This window comes from Cyprinus carpio, chromosome A18 (genome assembly GCF_018340385.1).
Source record: "Cyprinus carpio isolate SPL01 chromosome A18, ASM1834038v1, whole genome shotgun sequence".
Lineage (NCBI taxonomy): Eukaryota > Metazoa > Chordata > Actinopteri > Cypriniformes > Cyprinidae > Cyprinus > Cyprinus carpio.
The window spans coordinates 5059611-5087479 of NC_056589.1; the positions used below are offsets into that span (position 1 = coordinate 5059611).

Sequence of the window (27869 nt, forward strand, 5' to 3'; positions counted from 1 at the left end):
CGTCGGGGAAAATTAGCCTTTATCGAGGACCCCCAATGGCCTTCCTTTGAGGTCAAACGGTGTCTTTGCCAAGTTTCACAATTTCCCCATTAAAATTGAAGACATAATGCAGGGCTAAAAGCCCCGGATCTTTTGACTACTGCGAGGACGGGGAAGGGGGACATGCACCAGAGGGCTACAAAACTAACATTTTTATTTAAAACATTGTCCTTACCTGCAGCGACGCGCGAGCATCATCCCGCTGTCTCTTCTTTTTTCTTTTTTACCGCCCCCGACTCTTGGTGCCTTTTCGAGGCCATGTCTGGTCGGTGTCTGCCAAATTTGACATTGATTTTAATCGAACAGACCACTGGGAGGTTGCACAGAGATTATTTGTATTGCTTTTGTATATTAACATGCTTTTAGAAATATTTTATTTGTTATTTATACTAGTAGCCTATTGTGATGATTTTTTCACGACCCAGATTTTTTGGTGCCCCCCCAAGCACTTGGTGCCCTACGCGCAGTGCGTGATGTGCGTGTGCGGAGCGCCGGCCCTGCTACCGCCTATGAAAACCCATAGATATGAAGCTGGATACGTGCGATGCTAACATTCATTATGCAAATGTGTTACCCTGTGTCGTGTAGCCATCACGGTAGTGGGGTTTTTGGGCTTTTTAGTTCATTCACATACAGCTACATTACACACTGCATGAAAGACAATATTCAAAATAGCATAATGGAGCACTTTAAGATAAACTTGTTATAGTTACTAATTAATATTACTCAGTACCTATTTGTGAAATCACACTATATGTACTTACTATAAGGTTAGGATTAGGCTTTGGTTGAGGGTTAGTTGCTTGTAATTACAGTATGCATAAATTACTGTTATTTGTATAATAAGTGCATGCAATATGTTACTACATCACCTTAAAGTGTTATTCAAATATTTTTTTCTTGGCCCCTTTTAAGTTTTTAATTCAGCTTTTTCTTACAATTGTCCTTAAATGATTGTTTTCATCCTTAAAGGACTTTTTGATATTAGCATAATATCTCCTGCCAAAACAATGTTTCCTGGAGGATATGTTTTATGTTTTGAGCCTTTGGGAATCGTGCTAACATCTGGGCCTGCGGAAACTAATTCCCAGAGCAATATGGTACCTCACTAGTTCAATATTGTGTGTCATTGGTTCCTTGTGTGCTCACATACATGCAATCTCCTGCATATTAATTACCAGTGTTTCAATAATCTGATTTTAGTTTGCCACCATCTTGAACAGAGAGACAACACCGCTTTGATGAATCTTCAAGAGTCCTACATTGTGACTCATTACACACTCAGACACCGATTATCCGTCTTATTCCTCCCACCATCCACCTCTCCCACACCTACTCTTCTCTCAAGTGTACACTCTTTAGTCTTTTGTCATCACCACAGCACAGTGACGCTAAAGTCAACGATGTGACTGTGAACGCATGCAGTGCATGTTGGGAGCTCAGGCCAGATTCCTGAGGAGCCAAAGAGAACGAGAGGCTGTCATCGAGAGAGAGATGTTACGTAAAGCCTCTCGCAGCACCATGTTTAACCCAGTTCTGCTGCGTGAAGCCGCTCTACTGCACACCAAAACCACTACAGTCCTACAGCTCACAAAATAACGCTTCCAAAGGGGGGATTTCACAGCGATGCCGTGTAGAAGAACCATTTTGGGTTCCCTAAAGAAACTTTCAGTGCAGAACAGTTCTTAAAAGAACCATTTTTTCTTAATGTGAAGAACGTTTTAAAAAATCTAAAGAACCTTTTGATCAGTGGAAAGGATTCATGGACGTTAAACGTTCTTCACTGTACCACAGATGCCAATAAAGAACCTTTATTTTTAAGAGTGCAGTACCAGTGCTGCTTTCCCAGAACCATTAGTACTACAGGTACTGGTTTTGGTACTAACTTTGGTAAGTAGTTTAATTAAATTTGTGTAACATTTTTTTAGGTATTACTGTGTTAAAGAAATGAGAACCCTTAAAAAAATATAAATATTCAAATGGAAATGCCTTATCCTATCTCATTTTTATGGATTCTCTCTAATTTGTTCTATGGATTTTGGGGTGAAAAAAAATCTAAATATTGAGAAAATCACCTTTAAAGTTGTCCAAATGAAGTTCTTAGCAATGCATATCATAAAGTTTTGATATATTTATGGTGGGAAATTTACAAAATATCTTCATGGATCATGATCTTAATATCCTAATGATTTTTGGCATAAAAGAAAAATCTATAATTTTGACCCATTCGATGTATTTTTGGCGACTAAAGACTGGTTTTGTGCTCCAGGGTCACAAATGTGACTGGACATGTGATTCATCCATATGCCTTTGGGTATGTTTAAACAACAATGTACTAAAAACAGAAAAGATATTCCTTTGCGTTTTTGAAAGGTTTTGCATACAGATGACATTGTTGTCAAAATGATTCCTGTTCACACGGATTTGCAAAAACTACAGTAAATGTTGTATTATTCATGCCATGCCATTAGTTGCCATGTCACATTGTAAATAAACACTACGCACCTGCATACATACCTATAGACTGAACACATAATATGCGTCCACACAACGTCAGTGTTTTCACAAATTCACATTTTTGTAGTTCACACAGAGACAGTAACAGTATCGTTTTCCAAAATGTGCACTTTGAAAACCATTTTGAAAACCTGTTTGTGTTTTCAGGCTCCCAAAACGGCATTGTTTCTTTGTTGAAAACGGAGTCATGTAAACGCCCCCTTTCTCAGCCTCTGTGTTCTTATCTCACCTTCAGGCATACAGAGCAATAAATATCAATTTATTATACACAGCTAATGTAACCTTTAGAGATCACTTGTCCTATTTCCCAGCTTTGTTCTCAGATTTAAAAAAGACTTTGCAGCAGCTGTTGCAATGCAACATGCACCACTGGGACAGACTCCCATAAGATTGCACATATGCACATCACTGAGAGGCGCTAATAATGTGGAAGCTGCCATTACATGCATCTATACAGTATTCAAATCACATATGTGTTCAGCTCCGACTCATAAGGTTTCATGTTGACAAGTAGTAATAAAATAAATCATTAGTTTTAATGCAGTACTAATAATTTTATTCTCATTATATATGTCAATGTGAGCTAAATCGTGTTTGGCCATTATAGTCATCCCCCTCTCATTTACATACTTAATAAGCATGAATATTTAATTAAACAAGCATTTTTTTAGTTTAGCACTGCAACTCATGCAGGACTCATAAATGTGAAACATTGCTGATTCCAGAGTTTAAACTGTATTTACCTGGGGTTTAAAAATGGTCATTTTTTAAATGTATTATGTAACTATGCTTTAATTGGATAACATAATGTTGACAGTATGCTATGCATGCACTGTAAAAAAAAAGATTTTTCAAAGTTGTTGATAAAACAATTTGTGCTACATTGTACAAGAAAATATTATTTCAGTCTTTCAGTGCTTCAACTTGTCTTGAAGTCTTTATATTTCAAAATTTCATGTTTAATTCACTTGTAATTATTTAAAATGGACTTGAGTGAAATCGTACACCAATTTTTTTCACTTCATAGCTACATGCATCCAGATTTGTTTTTTCACATACCTTAGATAGCCTGTGATGTCACCGAGTGGCTGTCGGCATGTGTGTGAGTGTGTGTGTGTGTGTGTGAGTGGGAAGCGGCTGGTCTGATTCCTGTGCTCATGGGCATCATTTCCATGGTCACTGCTGTATCGCTGTACCAACCCCCTTTCCTTTAGCCAGTCCTGACAGGGAGGATGGATTATAATGTTTGGCTGTGTTGGGGGAGGGATGCTGCATGTGTGTATGTGCGTGTGTGTTTTAGGACCCCATGGTCTGTGTGGAGATCAGGTGCGGGAGGGGCAGTGTGTGTGTGTGTGTGTGTGTGTGTGTGTGTGTGTGAGAGGTGTACCAGTTTAGTCTGTGCTCATGCCAGCTTGTGTAGACCTGTCTGTAATACATATGAAAAACCTTCTCTAAAAACACCTTTTGCACAAGAGCATTTGGTGAACAATGAAAAACAGAGAAATAGTGATATAAATAGGTTTTTACATTTTCTACAGAACATTTGAGTGGTTGTTGACCTTTAACCATGCAAAAGTTGTGGCCGTTGTGTTAGGATGTTTCAGGTCATTGCTATGTGTTTGGTAAGATGTTTCGAGTATTTTTTAGCATGTTGCTATGCAATTGCTAGGACATTCTGATTTGGTCGCTATGTAGGAGTTACATGTCAAATCTTAATAATTAAGATCAAATCCCTAATATTCTGAGCACTACCTTTGTGAAAAAAGAAGTACACTAGCACACTTAGAGTACTTGTCATGGAAACAATATACTGTAAAAAAAAAAAATATATATATATATATATACGTAATGGGATAGTTCACCTAAAAATGAAAATTGTCATTAATTACTCAACCTTATTTCATTCCAAATCAGTAAGACCTTCATTCATCTTCGGAACACAAATTAAGATATTTTTGATGAAATCCGAAAGCTTTCTTACCCTGCATAGACAGCAATGCAACTGAAATGTTTTATGGCCTAGGAATGTAGTAAGGACATTGTTAAAACAGTCCACGTGACATCAGTGGTTCAACTCTGTTTTATGTAGCTTCGAGAATACTTTTTGTGTGTAAAGAAAACAAAAATAACGACTTTATTCAGAACGCCGGCCACTGCATCAGCAGCATCTCACGCATGTGTCATGGTACTCTCGTGAACACACGGCAGACACTGACACGGAAGAGAAGAAACTGTAAAGTAGTTATTTTTGTTTTCTTTTCACACACAAAAAAGTATTCTCGTAGCTTCATATGGTTGAAGGACTGATGTCACATGGACTATTTTAATGATGTCCTTACTACCTTTCTGGGCCTTGAATGTGGTAGTTCTGTTGCTGTCTATGCAGGGTCAGAAAGCTCTTGGATTTCATCAAAAATATCTTAATTTGTGTTCCGAAGATGAACGAAGGTCTTACTGGTTTGGAACGACACGAGGGTGTGTAATTAATGACAGATTTTTCATTTATGGGTGAACTATCCCTTTAAGAATGGAAATGTGAAACATTATTTATGTTTAATAAAATATATGTTAATGTTATTTCTTTTGAAACATGTATGTCAAGTATTTAAATATTTTTGTAATTACGCATTTGTAATGAGGAATTTAGAACATTTAAAATATATTGACTTTAAACGTAATATTGAATAACACTACAGTTAATTAAGTATTTCACATGTGCTTTAGAATGTTAGTCAACACATCAAAGTAAGCACACTTCTTTTAAGCAGGACAAAGGTTTATTAAAACATAATGATTTAAGCTTTAAAACTTTTAATTTGACTTTATTACATAGTGCACTTTTTAAAAGTTTACTTAAGTGTGCACCTAAGTCTACTCTTTGTAAGTACACTAAAGTGGTATTTTATTTAACTAATATCATATTATCAGCAAGTACAGTGCTTTAAAAATATACTTCTAAGATCTGAAGTACAGTACACCGCAAGTGCACATTCAATACTAATTAAGCATACTTAATTTCACAAAGGTAATAATAGTGAAAGTAGCTAATAGTGTCAATAACAGACCTAAAGGCCAAACGTACAATACCTTCTTTAAAGCTGTTTCTATAGTTCTAACTTTTTTATCTAAATGTGGAGGCACAGATGAGTGTCTGAGGAACAAATAGACTTCAGCAATTTTATAATCTGTTTGTGTCTGTGATGGAGCATCTGCTCTCATCGTTAGATCAGCTTTCTCTGTCCTGAGCTGATCTGAAGTGACGCAGGTGCAGTTTTCTTTTAGAAAGGCTGGAGTCCAGACGTGGCCAACTGTACTCATGTGAATCTTAATCCAAAATTAATCAGTTGTACACTCGTTATTGCTGTGCATTGTAGGATTGAATGAGTGCACTCGCTAATGTCCACTAAGGTTTCGGACACCACTGAATATGACTGTCCCCTCAAATAGTGCCCAATAGGTCGATTTCGGACACAGGGACAGTCCTCAGCACTCCTGTGATCACTGAGAGCTGATAATGATTAGTTAATCTATCAGATAATTTTTCAGATGTGCTTTTATTGTTAAAAGCAAAGATGGAGGATGTTGGTGTCAAATCTTTAGTTAAAGGCGTGTGTTTTCTATAGTAAAAAAAAAAAACAATACTACACGCTTGTGAAAACAAGGTGCACTTAATTTTATTTAATGTGCACTTGTAGTAACTTTTTAGAAAACTGTACTTGCAGAAAATTATATAATATTAATAAAATAAAAGGCCACTTAAGTGTACTTCAGATTATATGTTAATGTTTCGTAACACACTTAAGTACACTTTTAAAAAGTGCAGTTTTTAATAATGTAAAATTCCAAGTTTTACTTTAAAGTACATTTTAAATCTTTGTTTTAAAACTCTTCTGTCATTCTTTAATTTTTTTGTTGACTAACTTTCTAAAGCACATATAAAGATTGTACTTGATTAGAATTGTAACCAGAGGGTGTTTTTTGATATTATAGTTGATATATTTTAAGTGTTCTAAACTGTAACTTCATCATTACAGATGTGTAATTACAAATGTTTAAATACATGACATGCAAGTTTAAATAAAGCACTCTTAGGTTCAACTAATTGCATTTTAATATACATTTAAACTATAGTACGTTTTAATTGTTTGAATACATATTCAGCTCGCACTTAAATATATACTTTTAAAGTATTTCCATAATAAACACTCCTTTTAAAAGTATGCTAAAGTGCACTTTTGATCTTTTTTTAGTATTTGGGAATCTTGGAAGCTTTCATTATTTTTGCAGTTCCATTTTGTGCCACTAGGGGAACAGAAATGTCAGTTTTCACCTCTGAATACTGATGCCTTTCTCTGTCTGTTATCTGTTTTCTCAGGAGGGCCAGCGGTTAATGCAGGAGAAGCCGGACATGAGCGCGCTGGTGAAGAAGAAGCTGGAGGAGATCCGTGAGTGCTGGCAGGATCTGGAGAGCACCACCCAAGCCAAAGCCCGGCAGCTGTTCGAGGCCAACCGAGCTGACCTGCTGGTACAGAGCTACTCAAACCTGGACCAGCGACTCAAGCAGCTTGAGGGACAGCTGGCACACGTGGACTACGGCCAGGACCTGACCACTGTCAACAAGCAGCTGAAGAAACTACAGGTCTTTACTCTTATTTTACACGTATCAGCAGCTTTCACTTCTCTCGTAAGTCTCACAAGCGTAGAAACTCTTTGTGCATCAAGATGATGTTTCTCCAGATTTATTTTCGATCTGTCAGATTGCTGGTTTCCAGCGTGCCTTTAATTTGCTCTTTATTTCTTTCCGATTCCTGTGCTGAAGACTTTTCTTTTCTTTTCCACTGCTGCATTCACTGGTAATATGAGCCTCATCACTGTCCACCGTATGAGTGTGATTCATGTCGCTGGTGTGGCTCTCCTCTCTGACAGCATGCCATGGCTCTCAGCTGATCTGAGTTCAGTTTCAGCTCTGTCCCCTCATCACTCCACCCTCATCACCATCAGCGGTATTGTAGCATCTTCATTTCGCTTTCTTGATTTGCACACACCCTCTCTCTTTCTTTCAGTTTGCTTTTATGTTCTTCTTTAAATTCCCATCAGTCTTCACTAGAATATATTTTAATATGTGCATCATAGGTTGCGGTCAGTGCAGGCTGACCAGTCCTATGAAGTGTCTGTGTGTAAGGGAGTGTGTGGTTTTTATTGCATTATATTTCCTGTCCTTTTATACATCAGCATATTTCAAACATTTTGCCTTCAGGAGCATTTATTGTAATTAAAAATTTAAGTTGTATAAATATTAAAAAATGTTAGATTTTCTTTTCTCCAATTCAAAATGAAATATTTCAAGTAGTAATTCTAATTCTAGATTATTTTTAAGCTTCAGTTGCATTTCTTTTTAATACTCTTTTCGTTTGATGTTAACTGTGTTTAAGTCAATGAATTGCTGCTTCTCATTTCAGAATGAAAATAACAATGGTGTGTCTGTAATAATAGGTCACAGGTTTGAATCCCATTACTGTAATTACTGTAGCCCTGAATATATTGGGTTGGATTGGTCATTTACTCACTTGGTCTTAATTTATGTAACATCTGAGCCGAATGGGTTACAGCATGTGGATCTTTCTTCACACAACCATTCAAAAGTTTGGGTTTGGTAAGATTTTTAAATGTTTTCAAAAGATGGCTGCATTTCTTTAATGAAAAATGCAGTAAAAAAAACAGTAATATTTTGAAATATTATTACAATTCATTATTTTTTTCTGTTTTAATAATTTTTAAACTTATTATTTTCCTATGATGCAAAGCTGAATTTTCAGCATCATTACTCCAGTCTTCAGTGTCACATAATCCTTCAGAAATCATTCTAATATACTGATTTAATGCTCAAGAAACATTTATTATTATTAGTGTTGAGTTTTGCTATTTAATATTTTTTGAAACTGTGATTTATTTAATGAATAGAATGTTCAATAGGACAGCATTTATTTGAAAAGAAATCTTTTATTAATTATAAATGTCTTTATAAATGTCCTAACTGTCATTTTGTGATAAATGTAATGCATCCTTTCTGAATAAAAGTATTAATTAATTTCTAAAAATCTTACTGACCCCAAACTTTTGAATGGTAGTGTATGTCCTGATATCTTTGCTGTCATACTTACTGTAATTTGGAATTTTTCAGGACTTAAACTTTTTACAAGCACATTTTAATATTAATGAGCTAACGCCTTTTCTTTGGAAGTTTGAAAAGTTTATGATGATGTCATAACTCACTTCCTGTCTCCTTTCTGGTGCTCTTCCTCCCCTCTTTCCCACTATCAATACTGTCGTCATTTTTAACTGTGCTGAACTGTGTATTTTCTCCATCCCTCTCTCTTTGACGTCCACTTCGTTCTCCTGTGCATCTTTCCTGTTATACATTTCAACCGATCTCTTCACTGATGTTCTTTTGCTCATTCATCATGTTCACTCCACCTTCACCTCTAACAGACGATGGAGTGTCAGATGGAGGAGTGGTATAAAGAGGTCGGAGAGCTGCAGGCCCAGGCGGCCTCCATCCCTCAGCAGGGGCAGGTGGAAAAGGTGTCCGAGAGACAAGCCGGTGTGGAAACACGAATTGTACGACTGATTGAGCCTCTGAAAGAGAGACGTCGTATCCTGCTGGCCTCTAAAGAAGTGCACCAAGTGGGCCGTGACCTTGAGGATGAAATTGTGAGTTTAACAATCTCATTATAACCATTACCTTCAATATATTTTGAAAAGTGCAACATGTTGTGAATGTGTTTGTCTGCAGTTGTGGATACAAGAGCGTCTTCCAGTGGCCACTTCTCAGGAACATGGGACAAGTTTGCAAGCTGTACAGCAACTCATGAAGAAGAATCAAGTAAGACAGCATAAAAAACTCGATATACTGTGGAGAACAGCTTAGACCAGCATAATGTTATTGCCGATTTAGGCTGGTCTGGTGCTGGTCTAGTTGGTTGATTAAGGCTAGAATAGGCCTATACTACAAGAATTATGCCCTGATTTTCAGTCTGTACACATTGATGCTAGTTGCCATCAATCAGAGCCAGTCAGCAGATTTTGGATAGTCAGACTTGGCAGATTTCACAGAAAATCGCATATTGTATGATGGGCACAGACAATTTTAGAACACATTGTTTTCATTTGTCATGAGTCTTCAAGCAATGAAGTGCATGTTTCTGTTTGAGTTCATTTTGTTTTGGGGTTCTTTTGTGTTTGGTGGTGTTTGATGCTCTTTTGTTTTGGAGCAGGGGTTGTCAAAGTGAGCTAATAATTTTAAGTCTGTATGATTTCCGCAATGATGAAAGCATGGACAGAATTGCAGAATCCAGTCATAAAAATTGAATTTGCTGTAAGACACTTAAAGTCACGAAATCGTGGTGTGGACTTTCCTCTTCTCAAAGAATTACAATGATTTATCGTTCTTAGTGTGAACAGGCTTTTAGGCTACTTAAAAAGCTCTATCCTACATTATTCTTGTACTCAACAGAAACATATAGAGATATGAATATCACTGACTGTGTTTCTCATGGTCATCTCCTCTCAGAGTCTGCAGAGGGAGCTTCAAGGTCATCGTGGACGTGTGGAGGATGTTCTGGAGAGAGCAGGTGTGATTGCGTCCATCCGCAGTCCAGAAGCAGACAGCATCAGGGCCGGCATGGAGCAGCTCCATCAGCTGTGGGAGGTGCTGTGGACCGAGACCGAGCACCGGCAGCTCCGGCTGGATGTCATGTACCAGGCGCAGCAGTTCTACTTTGATGCAGGAGAGGTGGAGGCCTGGCTCAGCGAGCAGGAACTGCACATGATGAATGAGGAGACGGGAAAGGTAGGAGAGGCCTTGAGGGGGTGGGAAACACCAAATAGCCATTCCGGGGTGCTGTTTCTATAGGTCTTAGATAAACTATTATTTAAAGTAAATAGAATCAAATAAAGTAATAAATAATCCTAATAAACAAAATATTAGTTTTCTGGCTTGTGTATACTCTCTCTCTCTCTCTCTCTCTCTCTCTATATATATATATTTTATATATATATATATATACAAATACATATATACATACATTATATACTGTACAGTACATACATCTCAAAAATGTTACATTTTACATTTATGCATTTAGCAGTTGTTGTTATCCAAAGCAACATACAATAGAGTAGGACTGCACAATTAGTCAAATTTCTAATCACGATTACAATTATGGATGCCACAATTACATAATCATTCAAAGCGTCAGTTAATCATTCAAAGCCCATTTATGTTATTCTGTGTGCTTAAGATGCTTTTTTTTTTTCTACATGTTATCTTAAGGGTTTTTCCATTGTTTTAATTTTAGTTTTAGTATAACACTATAATACCATTCTTATTTTTACTTTTTTTTTTTTATAATTTAAAGAAGAAACCAATCCGATGTATAGTTGACATTTGAGGCTTAATACTATAGAAAAGCATTAACAGTTTTTCAGAAAAGCATTAAAAGTTTTTCAAAACTTTTTAATTGCATTAAAGGTTTTGAGTGTTTTCAGCTTATTTATTTTAATATAAAAATACGGCATGCAGTTGCATCAAACAATGGTATAAACATCATTCAGTGTAAATTGTGATAATCGTAATTAATAATCGCAATTTAATCGACAATTATGATTTTTGTCATAATCGTGCAGCCCTACAAGAGAGGAACATAAGCAATTCAGCAAACAAAGAGTCAACAATATTCTCATAGTATACAATGTTTGGTTTATTAGAAAGCTAGGAAACAAACTAGAGCAAGGAAAATGTGAATAAAAAAAAGTGTTGCAAAAGAAATTCATTGTAATAATTGTCATAATGTAATTAAATCATTAATAATGAATTAACTGTATAATATTATTTCATTATGAACTCGTTCATGTATATATATATATATGTGTGTGTGTGTGTGTGTGTGTGTGTGTGTGTGTGTATATATATATATATATATATATATATATATATATATATATATATATATATAGGTATATATATATATATATATAGATAGATAGATAGATAGATAGATAGATATTTAATTTTTTTTTTTTTCAATTCAACATCTTCATTGTTGAGTCCTGTGTAGACAACATGTTTTCAAGGACTTTAGTTTCAGTCAAGGACACCTAGGTAGTTTTCTGGGATGCTGTGATGTTATAGATGATGACATTGGAGCAGGATGAATGTATCTGAGCTGTGTCCGCTCTCGCTCAAGATGAGGCCAGTACTCTGCAGTTGCTGAAGAAACAGCTGGCGCTAGAGCAGACCATAGAGGACTATGCCGAGACCATCGGAATGCTTTCTCAGCAGTGCAGACAGCTGCTGGAGCTCGGACATCCAGACTGGTAAATGTGCAGGAGTACTCACTGACCCAGTCAAACATACAAACACACAACAACCTTTTGGCCTATCTAGTTTCAGTTTCTTCACATTCTTTATATTCCACTGATAACACCTTTCAAGAGTAACAGATTTCACTGATTTTTTTCCCTTTGAATGAAATCTAAGTATGTGTGTGTATGCTTGTGCCTCAGTGAGCAGATCAGTAAGCATCAGTCTCAGATCGACAGGCTGTACGTGTCTCTGAAGGACCTGGCGGAGGAGAGGAAGTCTCGTCTGGAGCAGCAGTACTGGCTCTATCAGCTCAACAGGGAGGTGGATGAACTTGAGCAGTGGATAGCAGAGAGGGAGGTCATCGCCAGTTCCACTGAACTCGGACAGGACTTCGAGCATGTCACGGTCAGTTGCTTCAGCTATTTCATATTTATCTGCCCCTAAACATGATTAACTGTAGCTCTTGTAGTTCTTCAGTTTCTTAACATTTCTGTCCTGTCGTGGTGGCTCTTTTCCTGATCCTCAGATTCTGCAGGAGAAATTTACAGAGTTTGCAGCAGAGACTGGGAGCCTGGGGCAGGAGAGGGTCACAGCTGTCAACCAGATGGTTGATGAGCTCATAGATTACGGCCACGCTGATGCAGCCACCATCGCTGAATGGAAGGATGGAGTGAACGAGGCCTGGGCAGACCTGCTGGAGCTGATGGAGACACGGGGACAGATGCTCGCTGCTTCACACCAGTTACACAAGTTCTTCTCTGACTGCCGAGAGGTGTGGAGAAGGAAATGCAGAACATCTGATTAATTAAATCATCTAAACTGAGTGGTGTTTGCTAATGCCATCGTTATTATGACTAGTTATCAATTTCACTATTGCTCATGGGAATTTCTTGAAATGATTTTTTATTATGTATCTGTGTTATGGACATGAATCCATCCAAGCAACAATATAGCAATGCATTAACTCTTTCCCCGCCAGCGTTTTGTTTGTTTGTTTGTTTTAAAGTTGTCAGCCAACGCCAGCATTTTTAAATATTTTCACAAAATTTGTTATGGCCCCAAAAATATTTTGTATGAATATCTGCACATGCAATATGTCAAAAAGAAAGAACAGATCCTCTTAAATATATATATTATATATATATATATATATATATATATATATATATATATATATATATAATCAACACCTGAATGTGGGCACGTTTTTGTCAAAGACTGTTTCTGGATTGGAATATATATATATATCTATATATATACAGAGGCTCTGTTCTTCAGAATGATGATCAAAACACGGTTCTGTAGCACTTCCTGGGGTGACATTTCATTCAGTAACGTTAGGCAGTTTTGATTTATATGCTGTTTAACGTTTGATGATTGTGTTATTTTACACATGCATCTGCTTACATATGTGATCGCTTGTTTCTGCTGCTTCTTCACCGTGTTTGAGCCAGAGATTCAGTGCTCTTTCAGAAGATGTGTAATATCGACCTCCTACCGTATGACAGCGAAAACAGGAAAAGACGGAAATTCTGTCAGTGGCAGGGAAAGAGTTAATGGGGTCATATGATGCTTTTTAAAAGATCATTATTTTGTGTATTTGGTGTAACAGAATATGTTGACATGCTTTAATGTTCAAAAAACACATTATTTTTTAAGTACTGTACATTATTGTAGGTCCTCTATGCCCCGCATCTCTCGAAATCGTAATTTTCTACAAAGTCCCTCCTTCTGACAGGCATAGTCTGCTCTGATTGGCCAGCTGACACACTGCATTGTGATTGGCACCGGTAGCAACCACATAGCAACACCCTGGCAACCACCCAGAACACCCTAACCCTTTTCAACTTTTGCATGAGAAAGAATGTTGAATAGGCAGTGTACTTGATATTATTGGTTGAATAACAATCCTAGTTTTCCTTAATGCACTGGGAAGCTTTTTGTGTATATATTTTGTTTTATTACTGTGATATTTATTGGAAAATGCTGAGGCATGTTCGTCCTTCTGCTACAGGTATTGAGGAGACTGAGTCAAAGCTCTGTTTGTGTGTTTACTGTGTGTACATGATAAATAGAAGCAGTGCTCATGCTGTATGAAAGCTTAGACCACAATGGTCTCATGTGTCTGCGTGTGTAGAATACCATGAGTCTGTGTGTGTTTCAGGTTTTAGCACAGATTGAGGATAAGCAGCGGAGGTTACCTGAGGTTCGTGCATGTCAAGGAGGCACTTCAAATACCAGCACTCTGCAGAGACTTATGCAGACTTTTGAACATGATATTCAGCTACTTGTTACACAGGTGAACTGATGCAACATCCTTATGCAAGGAGTGCAAAATAAATTGTAAAGTTTGTAGATGCATCTCTAAAATACTTGATGATGAAATAAAGTGCATGACAATGGCAACATTTGTATAAAGAAGTTTTCCTGTTTTCCTCAGATAAGACAGTTGCAGGAGAGTGCAGCCCAGCTCCGAACAGTTTATGCCGGGGAGAAAGCAGAAGCCATCGCCATGCAGGAACATGAAGTGATGCAGGCGTGGAAAGAGCTGCTCATTTCCTGTGAGGACTGCCGAATGCAAATCACCACAGCGACAGACAAGTTACGCTTCTTTGGGATGGTGCGTGATCAGCTGATGTGGATGGAAAGCATCATCTGTCAGATAGGAACCGGGGAGAAACCAAGGTAGGAACCACACTAGGACACTTCCTCTCTGCTTATAGGAGCTCATCAACGTGCTTTAACATTGTAATGCATGAAGGTTTGCATCAGGTCAGCTGAAGAGCAGCCACTGTGGCCGCTGGAGTGTGCTATAGGTATCATACCGCAAGCACAAATAAGTGATATGGCAGTAAGTGCATGAACCACATTAGTATTTATACATCATATTACGAATAAGCATAATAGTATCCATTAAGAGCACTCTGTGGGAACACTATAGATCTGTTGCAAAACAGGGGTGCGTTTCCCAAAACCATAGTTGCTAACCTGTTAGCAACTTAGTTGGTTGGCAATGGGAAATTGCATTGCAACCAACAAAGTTGCTAACTTAGTTAGCAACTATGGTTTTGGGAAACGCACCCCAGATTGAGCTGCTATGCTGTCTACTACCTACACAGAAAACTACCTTCTTAGGATACAACCTAACCTAAGAGATTTTGAAATAGGGCTGAAACAAACAATTATTTTGAGAATAGATTAATCTAACAATTATTAGAATGATTAATCAACTAATCATTGATTAATCAGGAGGCTTTGATTATTCAGCTTTTGCAATTAGCTAAAATATTAAGCTATAAATATTCTAACCAATAAAACAAGGTAATCACTTAAGCTTTTGGAAATATCAAATACTTATATTACTACTATACAATAACAATTATTATACAGTTATTTTTTTACAATAAAAATAAATATATTTGGGACACCAAATGATATGACAGAGAGATATTCTCATTCATCATTTAATTAACTATGAAAAAGTAACTGACTGATGTATCATTCTGCCTAACATCTCCTTTTTTAAGTCATCTGGATATGGAACAAAATAAAGGTAAATGATGAGAGGTTTTATTTTTGGATAAACCATTTTATTCACATTATCTCTCTTAACATACCTTTATAGTGTTGCGATAATAAAAATGGTCCTGAGCTAAATCAAGCTTAAAATTAAATCTAGTTGTAATTCTGACTGAAAGCGACACTGACACTGTTTTTCATGTTTAACAAGCTGCTTGCTTTAAAGCAATCTGTTGTATAAAAAGCTATAATAAACGTGACATGACAGGACTTTACTGACAAATTCAGAGCCAGTGCAGACATATAGACATCGCTATGATCAGATGCTTTCTTAAATGCTGTTTTCTCATCACTGTCATTTGTGTTGTGTGTTTATCTCATTGAGAGGAAAGTGTGCAGCATACAGTATATTAAAATATTCATCTAAACACCGCTATCAGGCATCAGCAGTGGGGGCACCATCAGGATTAGGGATGCACCGATATGAAAATTTTGGCCGATACCGTTAACCGATAATTCTTTAAATATGAAAGCCGATAACCGATATGTTGGCAGATAAATCTAAATCCACATTTTTACATAATTTTTGAGAGCCTGATTACCAAAAAAAGTCTCACCATTAAAAGGCATTAAACACTTCAACAAACAAATCAAACATAAAGCAGACTTACAAATATATATAAAATAATACTTAAATAAAGGAAACAAGTTACTGGACAACATTACTTACGTGTAAAAAAAATAAAATAAAAATGTGCCATGGACAGTGGCGTAGCAGAACAGGGGGGATAAGATGATGGAGTGTGTTGAAAGACGATAATCATGTAAGGACTATAGCCAGAGATATTGTCAAAAAAATTAAATATTGTCATTATTAAGAGTATTTGGCATTTCCAATTAATTTTCTGGCCATTATTATTGTTACTTTTATTATTAAATGAATATTACAATTAATTTGCTTCGCAACAATTTCATAGCACATCACCGCATAACTGACACGCTGTGACTCACAGCCTGTGAGTAAAATAAAAACAAAATAGGCTATTAGCATAGCCTACTCCTCACTGAAAATGTTTTAAAAATGTCCTTTAAAACAGGTCTATTATAGCCTACATTGAATTATAGGCCTATATCCTAAATAAAATTGTTTTACTTCAGTAACACTTTTTCAGTGAAACAAAAGAGCAGCTTTATTTTATGCACTGACTTTCAAAAACAACCTGTTCAACACAAAATACGTTTCTTCTCATTGTTTTCACTATGTTCGGGCCACAAGAGAAACATTAAACAAATAAATTAAAACAGTTATATATGCCACATATTAGGAGATTTGTAAATGCATGTGTCGTCAGATGCTGAAAGCGCCGTCAGTTTTTACTTTCACTATCATGGTGAAAGACGTTGTTCACTGCCATAAGTTTGACTTGCACACAGTTTGCATGTTGCATGTATGATATCCACTGGCTCGCCTTCATGGTTTAAAACAGAAGTAGACTATTTCCAATATTGCAATACACCCGCGCTACAACCCTGAATAGTCAGATGTGTTGTGGACACGCTCTTTGCTCTTCCTGTAACAACACGCTGAAACACGGCAAATAAACCCAAATAATTCACAACTTATTTTATTATGGTAATATTCTTTTTATAATATTATGTTTATGACATTCCCAATTATAGTTATTAATATTGTGCATTGCTGTTCAAGCTGCGTGTGCTGAAACTGAAGAGCTGGCACTTTTTATGTGAAATGAACAGAGGACTTCACTTAGAAATTGATTCCAATAGCGTCTGAAATTGCATGTTGCTAAGCTAGCAAAAGGAATCTCTTATAAACAAAAAAAAATAATACACAGTGTGAACAATAATTCGATTCTAAAAACTTTTTTTTGATACTTTTCAGTATTTAATTAATTATATTCAACATTTTTTCGTGAAAAATCCACCATTTTCTACCACTGAGATTGTTATAAATATATTCTGAAATGACCTTGTCATTGTTGCCTTAAGGTTTTTGTCAAAAAACGTTAGCTTTTGCATTGGAAGCACACCTATGTTGGCTGCTCACTAGGTTTTGAAACAGAGCTATAGTGTGTGTATGTGTATGTGTATATGTATATGTATATGTATATATATATATATATATATATATATATATATATGTTTGTATATTTTTGAAAGACCCTATAGTACTGCAAAACCTCAGGAGCTGTTATGGACATTCTTCATTAAGGATGCTCCGATCCGCCTTTTTCGCCTCTGATACCGATCCGATACCAGTGAAGTTTTTTTGCGCCATTTAAATAAATGCAGAATTTATATATCTCTGTGTGTGGAACTGATAATCATTCTTTCACAATCTACTAGTTACAGACTACTTCATTACAAATAAAAATAAAATAAACAATAAATATGAAAAAATATAGGCCTATGCATATTCATAATCTATGACAAAAATTATCATAAACTAGGTTAGTGGATAATTCGGCAGCAAAAGTTATTCTAGAAAAATCAGTGGACAATAATTTTAGAAATCCAAACCTTTAGTGCAAAAACTATATTTTGTGGGGAACAAATAAAAGTGTTGCACTAAATGTGGTAAAATGTTACACATTGCTATTTGTATTATTATAAAATCCATTCATTAAAACATTCATGAATGTATTTATATACAAGTATATACTATAAAATTAAAATACATTTCTTTTAAATGTATAGCATATTTTTTAATAAGGCAACAACATATGATAGATACGATAGGACAAAACAAATACAGTCCGGAGGCGCACATTGTAAGCGCTTCATGTTAAAAATTGCAAAGCACAAAGAGAAGAGAGATTGATGCGTAGTGTATTATATATGTGGAACAGTTATTGAGCCTTTCTTTCAACAGTTTTAAACTTCAGTTACAATTTATAGTCTTTTCTACACCCGTGTTTTGTTCTCACAGACACCCGGTAGCAAGTAACAAAACAACATTAAACTCCGGCAAGAAGTTAAAGTCCTTTTTGCAAATTCACAGACATCTATTTACAAATCAAGTATAATAATAGGAACACAGAATGATCTTGGAGAGAGCTTTACTGAGCTGACTGTCATAACCGAACGCGTCCAGGGTTTAAAGGCTGAACGAATGACTGACAGCCACAGTAGAGAAAAGAGTTTGTGTGAACTTTAATGTAAGGACTTAAATATTTAAATGTAGCTCACATTAAGCCAGCAGTTCTCAATTCCAGTCCTCGTGCCCCCCAGCTCTGCATTATTTGCACGTCTCTCTCACCTGATTCAGATAACCAGCTCGTTAGAAGTGAGCTCTGTGTATGAACTTTGTTCCCATTGACATGATCCCTACTCCCTGAGCAGGGGAAATCTGTTGAAGCTTACTTCACTTCGGAACATTCATTCACGGATTTGCGCTGCGCAACGTCTTCAGACATGGACAAGTGTGACATCATATACCTCTGTAAATAAATACAATTTAAATTCACGTCTCGTACACTTCAATGCACTTTGAATGGAACATTTACGTTCCCTTAGAACTGGAATCATGACGGAATATCCTGTGATGTCCACTTCGCAGGGTACTTATGTTCGAATAGAACAAACGTCTGAAGCAATAAGAGAAACGTACAAAATGTGCAGAGCAGGGGGGCGAGAGGACTGGAAATTGAGGCTGCATTAAGCCATCGTTTCAGAAGTAACAGAATAATTCGCACAATAGAAAATAAAAATCGGCCCTCTGTGACCGATACCCAATCCTAGAAAAATGGCAGTATCGTAGCCGATACCCGATATGAATATCGGACCGGCGCATCCATACTCTTCATGGTGCCAAAATGGCCTTCTGTTGCCGTTTCATTCTGAGGGCAGACTTGGCCCATGTATTCTTGCACAAGTAACTCCCTCTCCTCTCACTGTCAGCTCTTTCCTCAGAGCTTTAATGGGATATGGGCTCTCTGGTACTTGCAGGGACGTGTCATCTGTGGAGGTCCTGATGAACTATCACCAGAGCCTCAAGAGTGAGGTGGAGGCCCGAAACAAGAGCGTCCTACAGTGTATCGAGATGGGCAAGACTCTACTGGCTGCCCGTAACCCTGCATCAGAAGAGGTGACACAAAATATCAAGTACAACCTGTTCAGAAACTGTTGCAAATCTGAAATCACTACAATGCCCAAAACATACTCCATGCATGTATAATTTCAGGCATTGATGCAATCCAAAATGTGTCAGACTGCAGTTACATATTGCATTGTCAACATTGTTACAAGGGGCACTATAGTGTGTAATAACATAAACTCTTCTTCTACAGTCAATTTTCTGATTCAAAAAGTTACTTAAAGTTGACGTTTAAGTAGCTACCTGAATAATAATACATCTGAAAGAATTTATCCCCATTTGAATACTGTGGCTTGTTACTGCCACAGCAATTCAAGAAAGCACATTAAGAATGTATGATGTAACTGCCTGCTTCCAATGCAATGGCCATCCTTTTGTGTCTGCAATGGTGCACTTGTGTAAAGTATGTTTCCAGCCTAAATGATGGTGACTACATGATATTCCAAGCTGTCTTCTGTCTGTACCTGACGATGGAGTATTGACCGTTTCAGATCAAAGAAAAGCTGGAGAAGGTTTTGGCCAAGCAGCAAGAGCTCACTGAGAAATGGGACAAACACTGGGAAGAGTTGCAGCACAGTGGGTGAAATGAGGCTAATGGAAAACAAACATTATGCATAAATTATGTAATCAGTGTCATGCACTTCACATCACAACATCTCACTCTCTTTCTGTGCCTTCGCAGTGTTGGAGGTGCATCAGTTTGCTCAGGAAGCAGTGGTAGCAGAGGCCTGGCTCACTGCTCAGGAGCCCTTCCTAAGTAGTAAAGAACTGGGTGGCAGTGTGGATGAGGTTGAGCAGCTGATTCGCAGACATGAAGCCTTTCGCAAAGCTGCAGCCACATGGGAAGAACGCTTCAGCTCTTTACGTCGTCTTACCACAGTAAGAGAGACCAGCCAACCAAACCCAAGGGTGAGGGGTATCCAGTCCTGCTCCTGAAGGGCTCTTGCAGAGTTTAGCTCCAACATGGCCAAATCCACTTAGAAGTTTTGAGTAATTCTGAAGACTTTGATTAGCCTTTTTTAAGGAAAAAAGTAGGTCTGGGGGATCCATTAGGATTAGAGCTGAACTCTGCAGGATAGTGGCCCTGGAGGAGCAGGATTCAAACACCCCAGGCAACATTAAAAACAGCAAAACAGATCCACACTGATGTCACTGTCATAAAATACTACTTGCTACTCGTGCATTTTTTTACTATTTGGAAACTTTTCATTAATTTTACCATAGTTTGAATGTGTCAGTAGTCCACCTTTTGAAATAAAAAATTTTTTTTACTAAAAGGTGAATTGTGTACAGCATGATGTCTTTTTATAGTTGTGTTACAGAAAGGAAGTGTGGGTGTATAAATAATAAGAAATTCTCTTGTTTAACGATTTAGGTAGAGAAGATAAAAGCAGAGCAGAGTAAGCTTCCCCCAACTCCCTTGCTGGGAAGGAAGGTTTTCTTGGACCCTCAGGACTCTTCTCCTGCTCGTAGTAGCCCTTCCTCCATCATAAGACAGACCATATATGAGCAGGGCGAGCCCCGGTTGGAGCGCAACATCCCTCAGCCCTCTCCTTCTTCCGTGGCCCGAAGACTGGGTTCTACTGTGGCCAGCTACACTCCCATCATGAATGGAGCTGCTACTTATCACCTTCAGGAAGCCAGGAATACTGGGATTGTTGGAGTGGCTGCAGGACTGGGCACTTCTATGGAGCATAAGGTCACCCAATTGCGAGCGGAATTCAAGGCCCAAGTCCCACAGCAGAAGATCGAACACATCCATGAGGCGGTCCACCCCCTACTGGAGAGAGACAGGGAACGGGAGCGGTATCATGAGAACGTGATGGCAGAGGTGGTGCTCCAGGAGCCCGGGGGAGGAAGGGAACGCCTAAACAGCGTGGTGGGAGGGAGCGGGAGCAGTCGCTCAGAGTTTTTGGTGGAGCAGCATCCCCCTCCAAGGGAGGCACGGTTGGAAAGGCAACTATCCACTGAGCAGCTGATTCAGGCACGCAGGGATGAACTGCCTCAGGAGGTGTGGAGAGAACGAGCTGGGAGGGCAGAGAGGAGGCTGGAGAGACAGACATCTAGTGAACAGGAAGGTCATGAGGTGCGGCGTAGGGACAGACACCGACTGGAGAGACAGGACAGCAGCGAACAGGAGGCCAGGGAGCAGTCGGACAGACGCTCCGGTGGCGGGTGAGTGTCTCTATGTGTGACCTCAAATGATTGACATTACAAAAGACATTACAGAAGTTACAGCAGTGCTAATGCTAGATTTGAAAGAGAAGTATTATAATACTTCCACATGCTGGTCACCAAGTCAGTTCACAGCAAGTAGAGTTTCAAATAAATATGGACAGATTTCAAAGATAACTTCTCGGCTGCAATTCGTATTCACTTTTTCTTGATCCACTGGATTCCTGATGGATAAATTCTTCTTGTACTTGCTCTTGTTGAACAGTTTAACCTGTTACATCAAGGAAGTAAAATGATTGTAAATGCTTTCCCATATTGACTTGGCTTTGAAGTACCCCAGCAACTTCTCTCTGTTCTGTTCATGCAAAACAGCATTTCTAGATCTCTGATTTCCCTTTTATGTTGGCAGGGACAAAAGGTCGACGCTAGCTGAGATTGTGGAGCAGCTTCAGGAAATAGAAGCAGCACAGGTGTGTGGACAATCTAATGTTTGTCTCTTGTTTTAAATCACATTTTATCACATATACATTGCTTTATATTTCCAAATCAGGCCCGAGGAGAGGTTCCACGTCTACCCAACGGTTTTCCTGAGAAGACTTCTAGACTGGACCGGCCACGTGCTCGCGACAGACCCAAACCTAGAAGAAGACCCCGACCCAAGGAGCCAGCTGGCGAAACACGGCGCTCAAGGTCTGCGCCAGCCCAGAGCAGCCCACCAGTACCCCAGCCGCCTACCCACACGGCCCAGCGTGAAGGGTTCCTCTTCCGCAAAATAGACATTGAGGGCCAAAAGAAGAGTTCAAACAGGTGGGACTTTGTGGTCTAAAAATTCAGGGCAAATGGCATGGAATTAGCATGAAAACGGCTAAACCAAATATGCCAATCAGTATGACTGGTCATTCAAAGCTATGCTAATGTTGTTATTAGCATTAGGTACTGATGCTTAGAGCACTAACATTTGCAGCTGTTATTTTCTTTTACCAAGTTTCAAGTCAAACTGGGATATGCTTAAATGCTTTACAAGCCTAAAATATTTCCTGAAGTTCCATATCAAGCAATGGCAGAAAATAGCTAGCTGTTAGCACTGCTTGCCACTTGCATGGTAATACTAAAATCAGCCTGGGTGGTGGATGTGACTATGTCAGAAGACCAACAGATGCTGGGTCTCTGAAGCCATGGCTAGCAAGGTATGAAGCCTTCACCTTTCACAGCTTTATACAGCAATTTTGTACAAGACCAGATATGCCACCTCACAAAACACTTCATTGCATTGAGGAGTTTAAGGAACTCAAAAGAACGGCTGTCTGTTCTTTTGGAGCATGTATTTGCGCATTATCTGCCTGTCATCTGAAGCTATTTTCATACTAGCATTTGTGATTATATTGCAGTATATCTCATTAACCAAAATCTCTCTTCTTTCTAATGCTCTCTTTGCCGCTGACTGTTCTTCTCCCTCTCTACAAAGGTAAGCCATGGTCTGTCCATCTCTTTCTAAAGGTCTAATGATCTCTGCAGCACTTTGGTCTTGCTCAGTCTGAAGGGCTGGTCATCCCAGTCTCAGTAGGTGAGTAGCTGGTCGGTGCATGGTGTCATCTGGGTTGTGATGGTCAAATCTTCTGCTTTCTCTCCCACACACTACAGCAGATCTTGGGTGAACTTGTACTGTGTGCTGAATAAAGGTGAGCTGGGCTTCTATAAGGATGCAAAGAACACCTCCACACCTTACAACAACGAGCCGCTTATCAACCTGAGCCGTTGTGCCTGTGATATCAACAGTGGTTACAAAAAGAAGAAGAATGTCTTCACACTCAAGTACTTCATTAGCACTTTTACTATCTTTTCCAAAAAAACTTGTGTATACTTGTGTAGCGTAACATTAATTTTGCTTTATAATTTTAGAACTAACGATGGAAGTGAGTTTCTGTTCCATGCTAAAGATGAGGTGAGTTGCTTTTTTTTTAATCATCCTAATTTTCACATTTATTTTCAGTTCTGCGCTAATTTTGGGCCGACTTTAATTCAGTCGGTAATACATTTTAGTCAAAACCAGGCCTAGAAGAAATCTGCACACATTTTCAGCTAAGCTAAATTAGCTTACTGTAGAAGCTGGTTTATGGTTGTTTTAAAGGGATGCTCCACCCCAAAATGAAAATTTTCTCATTAATCACTTACCTCCATGTCGTTCCAAACCCATAAAAGCTTTGTTCGTCTTCGGAACACAATTTAAGATATTTTGGATGAAAACCGGGAGGCTCTTCTGTATCATCCGCGCCACAAGGATGCGCTCTTTCAAATCAAAGCTAAGTACACGTCCTTGTACACATCCTTGTGGCGCGGATGATACAGAAGAGCATACACAGCATACGGTGATATGGAGAGACACAGAGGAGACTGTTGACAAAGGAATTGTTGAATAAAGTCGTTATTTTTTATTTATTCGCTTACAAAAAGTGTTCACGTCGCTTCATATAAACCAGATTGCACGTCTGATGGCAGATGGAGTATTTTGACGAGGACTTTTATACCTTTTATGGACCTTGACACTGTTATTTACTTGGCAATCTATGGAACAGTCACAGGCCTCATTTTCACAGGCTGGTTTTCATCCAAAATATCTTAAATTGTGTTCCGAAGACAAACAAAGCTTTTACGGGTTTGGAACGACCTGGGGGTAAGTGATTAATGACAAACTTTTCATTTTGGAGTGGAGTATCCCTTTAAATTGGTTTACCAGCTCGAACTGTCCTGACCAAGCCAGTCCATCAGCAGGGACTACACGCTTATTGGCAGAAAGCATTAATCAAATGAATCAAAATATTTAATGAAGAAAAACGCAAGGGTTGTGGAATGTGTAGAATGTGAATTTGTTTTGAGTTTGCAAAAATCTCCAAAACTCGGTCTCTGCTGCAGATTCTGTGTGGGCTTGGTTATAACTCATTAAATCGATTCAGGTCAACGTTTTTGCATGAAACTGAGTCCTCAATCTCCCTTTGGTCTGCAGGACGATCTAAAAAGCTGGATCACAAGTATAAACACCAGTATAAGTGAGCATGAAGAGATAAACGGCAAACAGGGGCAGACCCATCCAACTACCTCATCTACTGACGAGGGAACGCGCAGGGATGGCAGCAGGGCAGGCGGTTCGGAAAGAGGTGAAAAGTCAGACCGAGCCGATGGGGGATCTGTGCGCTCAGACAAGGGTGAAAAGCCTGAGAAAAAGACAGGCAAGAAGAAATGAGGCACACGATAGCAGTGAGACAGAAGCCAGGACTACGGAAATCCAGGACAGTGCTCTGACGGAATCAGGAAACGAAGGCGTCACTGTGAACTCCCTTTATCTCTTGCTGTCCAGTTGAGTGTGGAATCAGGCAACATGGAGGCGCACGAAGCTCATGTGTCAGTGAGCGCCCTCTAGTGGCTGCCGAGGACCATGACAATTCAGGAGCTCCATATGGGCCAAAGAGCTGATAGCATAGGCAAATGGAGGATAAAAGAGAAAGATGTTATAGTAAAGTAGCTCACGAAGATTATTTTCTAATCCATCTATGAAAAAGATGACCCATATGTATGTGTACCCGTCTCTCTCTTTGTATATTGTACGTCTCAGCATCAGTTCTATACAATCTCTCACTGAAGAAAATGGAAATATGCCAAAATCTTTCTCAAGATTAGTCTTTTTCTGAAGAGCATGTTTTGTTTGTTTATTTTCTAAGTTGTTTTGCTCTTTTATACTGTTAACGTGTTGATTTGTATTCATTGGCTCTTCCACACGATTTTGATTCTCGTCTTGCCACTTTGTAGACCACGTTTGAATGGCATATGACATATCAGAGCATGCCTACAAGGTTTAACTTTCAAATGAAGAAATAAATGGTCTGTTTCAAATAAAGGGAAGCAGTTCACCTTCTGTGAGTGTGTATTCTCAGATTTGATTACTAGGGTTTGTTGGCTTCGTACATGATTTTTCCCAATGTGCAGGAAAGTCTCAACCATTAATCTCATTATTATGCATTAAATGTTGAGTGTGAGTTCATTTGCTCTTTTAATGACCGATTACCAAATCAGTTGTGTGAATGTGTCTATGCATGTATGCACTGCATTCGTCATCGAGCAATTCTAAATGTGAGATGAGGTTTACATCATTTTATTTATCCTCAAAAGTCTTCCAAGCACAGAACTGATTGTTTTGTAAAACTTTTGTTTTTGCCTTTTGTCACTTTCTCCCAACATGAATCTGAATGGGCTGAATGCCATGTAGATGTTATTATGTGATCGTTTCTCCTGATTGGCAGAAACGGGGTTAAATACGTCTTTGAATTGTGTAGTTCTGCAGGTAATATTATAGAAAGCCCATAGCTAGCAAAAATGCAAGGTATATTGCAAAAAAAGCGGTACATGCTTTAGACAAAATGCTCTGCAAATGATGACAAATCCAATTTGGTTCTTCTGAGATCCAGCCATATACATGCACACACTGCAGTTGAAACTACATTGTGACTACATAATAACATGCTATTTTTCATGCAACATACAGGGTTGAAATTAAATGTCAAAGTGTGTGTTAAACAGAAACGTAATGGTTTCAGGTATTATATTTGTACCTCATTGTCCTAAAGTCTGTCAGCTGTAGTCCTTTACACATTGTCTTTAAATGTGAAAAAAAAAGTCTAAATAATGTTAGAAGCAATGGTCCTCTTTCTGTAAAGAGAAATGTAAACCAGTCATTGAAAGAGAGGAGATTGTGTTCATGTATATTTTCTTCAATCAACAAGTCGTTTTCTCTCTGCAAGCTCATGATTGTTCCTTTATCTGAACAGAGCATCATGCAAATGCATTTGTAATGTCCCTGCTTTTAAATATACAATTGTCAGCTCTCATTTGAACTCTATACACTCTCAAAGCATTGTATACAGTATATATCGAAAGAGCTTTCTGTGTCTGGGTCTGAATTTCTCTTCCTTTGACTCCCTTGGTTTTGTTTCCAAGTCTACATTTTGGTACAAAAACTCCTATTTTTATGCAATAGAATAACTTATACAGACAGAGGGTATGCAGTAAAAGTATCCAAGCTGGTGGTGAACAGAAAAAAAAAATGTACACTTGCAAGTAAAAATTTATGCAACTTTTCCTTTGCACTAAATGACTGCCCCGTTGCACAGTGCTAGTGTGAGCGGAGGAGGATTGGTGCTTGAGGGTCTGGGACAAGTTGCTGTGTTTTGTGATCAGTTAGCAGTACTATAAAACAATGCATTCGTTCAGCTACTTGTTTGAAGAAATCATGAGAAAATTCTGCATGAAAACCCCCGGCTCTCACACTCATTGATACATCTGCATACACACATTTATACCTGCTGCTTCCATCACATACAAGCTCATGTCATTTAAAAAATTGTATTAAATCCATGATGGATCTGATCCACTGAATCAACAGAAAGCACAACCCCAACAGTTATGGTTTAATAGCCTTGTCTACTTACAAGGTTCTTGTGATATCTATATTCTTAAAAGTTTTTCATTACTTTTATATATACAGTATCACACGTTAAGTGGGTTTTACGGCAGATGAACCCTCATAGTAATATTTTTATCTGCTTTGAATGTTTGGGTAAGACTGAAACTCACTCCTCGTGTCACGTCTATCGTGTCAGACCCTTAAGCACCATGGGTTCAGCTCAGCAGCTCGATGACCTGTACAAACTGTAATTGCTTCTGTACAAACAAAAATGCTCTTTTTTTCTGCTGTGAAATAAGAACATTTTATGGCTTTTAAAATCAGTTTTGAATATCCGTGGGGTTATTTCTCAAAGGAAAGAAATGGAAAGGAAACTGGGCGATTCAGGTTGCATGAATAACATTGTCCTTGTAAAGGTACTGCTGTGCATGAAGAAACCTCTCTCATTCTCACTCACAGCCACCGTTCAAGGGTGCCACTGATACACATGGAAACAGTGAATGAACGAACGCTGTATAATTCAGATCCTGACTGACTCTGTACAGTTAATTCCTTGATAAATACAGCTTGTGATTTGTCAAATGTCTCCTTTTTCATTTGTACTGTAATTAGCACCTTCGTGTCCTTGTAAAGGCCTAATTACAAGTAGGCTACTATGTGTGTAAAATATCTTTAATTAGTTAAAC

At 38.2% G+C, this 27869-nt stretch overlaps 1 protein-coding gene across 3 annotated transcripts in view; it reads left to right on the forward strand.

Annotated features, from left to right (window-relative positions):
* The window catches only part of LOC109051460 (spectrin beta chain, non-erythrocytic 4-like), a 55282-nt gene extending 27521 nt beyond the window's left edge, over positions 1–27761 (forward strand). Inside the window, exons 10-27 of one of the 3 annotated variants that reach the window (XM_042774836.1) lie at positions 6932–7195; positions 9046–9267; positions 9350–9439; positions 10127–10405; positions 11801–11931; positions 12121–12325; positions 12447–12692; positions 14085–14219; positions 14361–14605; positions 19361–19547; positions 20048–20132; positions 20239–20435; positions 20932–21731; positions 22141–22201; positions 22282–22538; positions 23376–23543; positions 23631–23673; positions 24733–27761. In XM_042774836.1, coding sequence (XP_042630770.1) covers positions 6932–7195; positions 9046–9267; positions 9350–9439; positions 10127–10405; positions 11801–11931; positions 12121–12325; positions 12447–12692; positions 14085–14219; positions 14361–14605; positions 19361–19547; positions 20048–20132; positions 20239–20435; positions 20932–21731; positions 22141–22201; positions 22282–22538; positions 23376–23543; positions 23631–23673; positions 24733–24969 — 3852 coding nt within the window. In that variant the 3' untranslated portion in view covers positions 24970–27761. Of the gene's footprint in view, positions 1–6931; positions 7196–9045; positions 9268–9349; positions 9440–10126; positions 10406–11800; positions 11932–12120; positions 12326–12446; positions 12693–14084; positions 14220–14360; positions 14606–19360; positions 19548–20047; positions 20133–20238; positions 20436–20931; positions 21732–22140; positions 22202–22281; positions 23197–23372; positions 23544–23630; positions 23674–24732 lie in introns of those variants that run through there. The other 2 variants (XM_042774838.1, XR_006162442.1) reach the window with 2 other exon arrangements.
* The last annotated feature ends 108 nt before the right edge of the window (positions 27762–27869 follow it).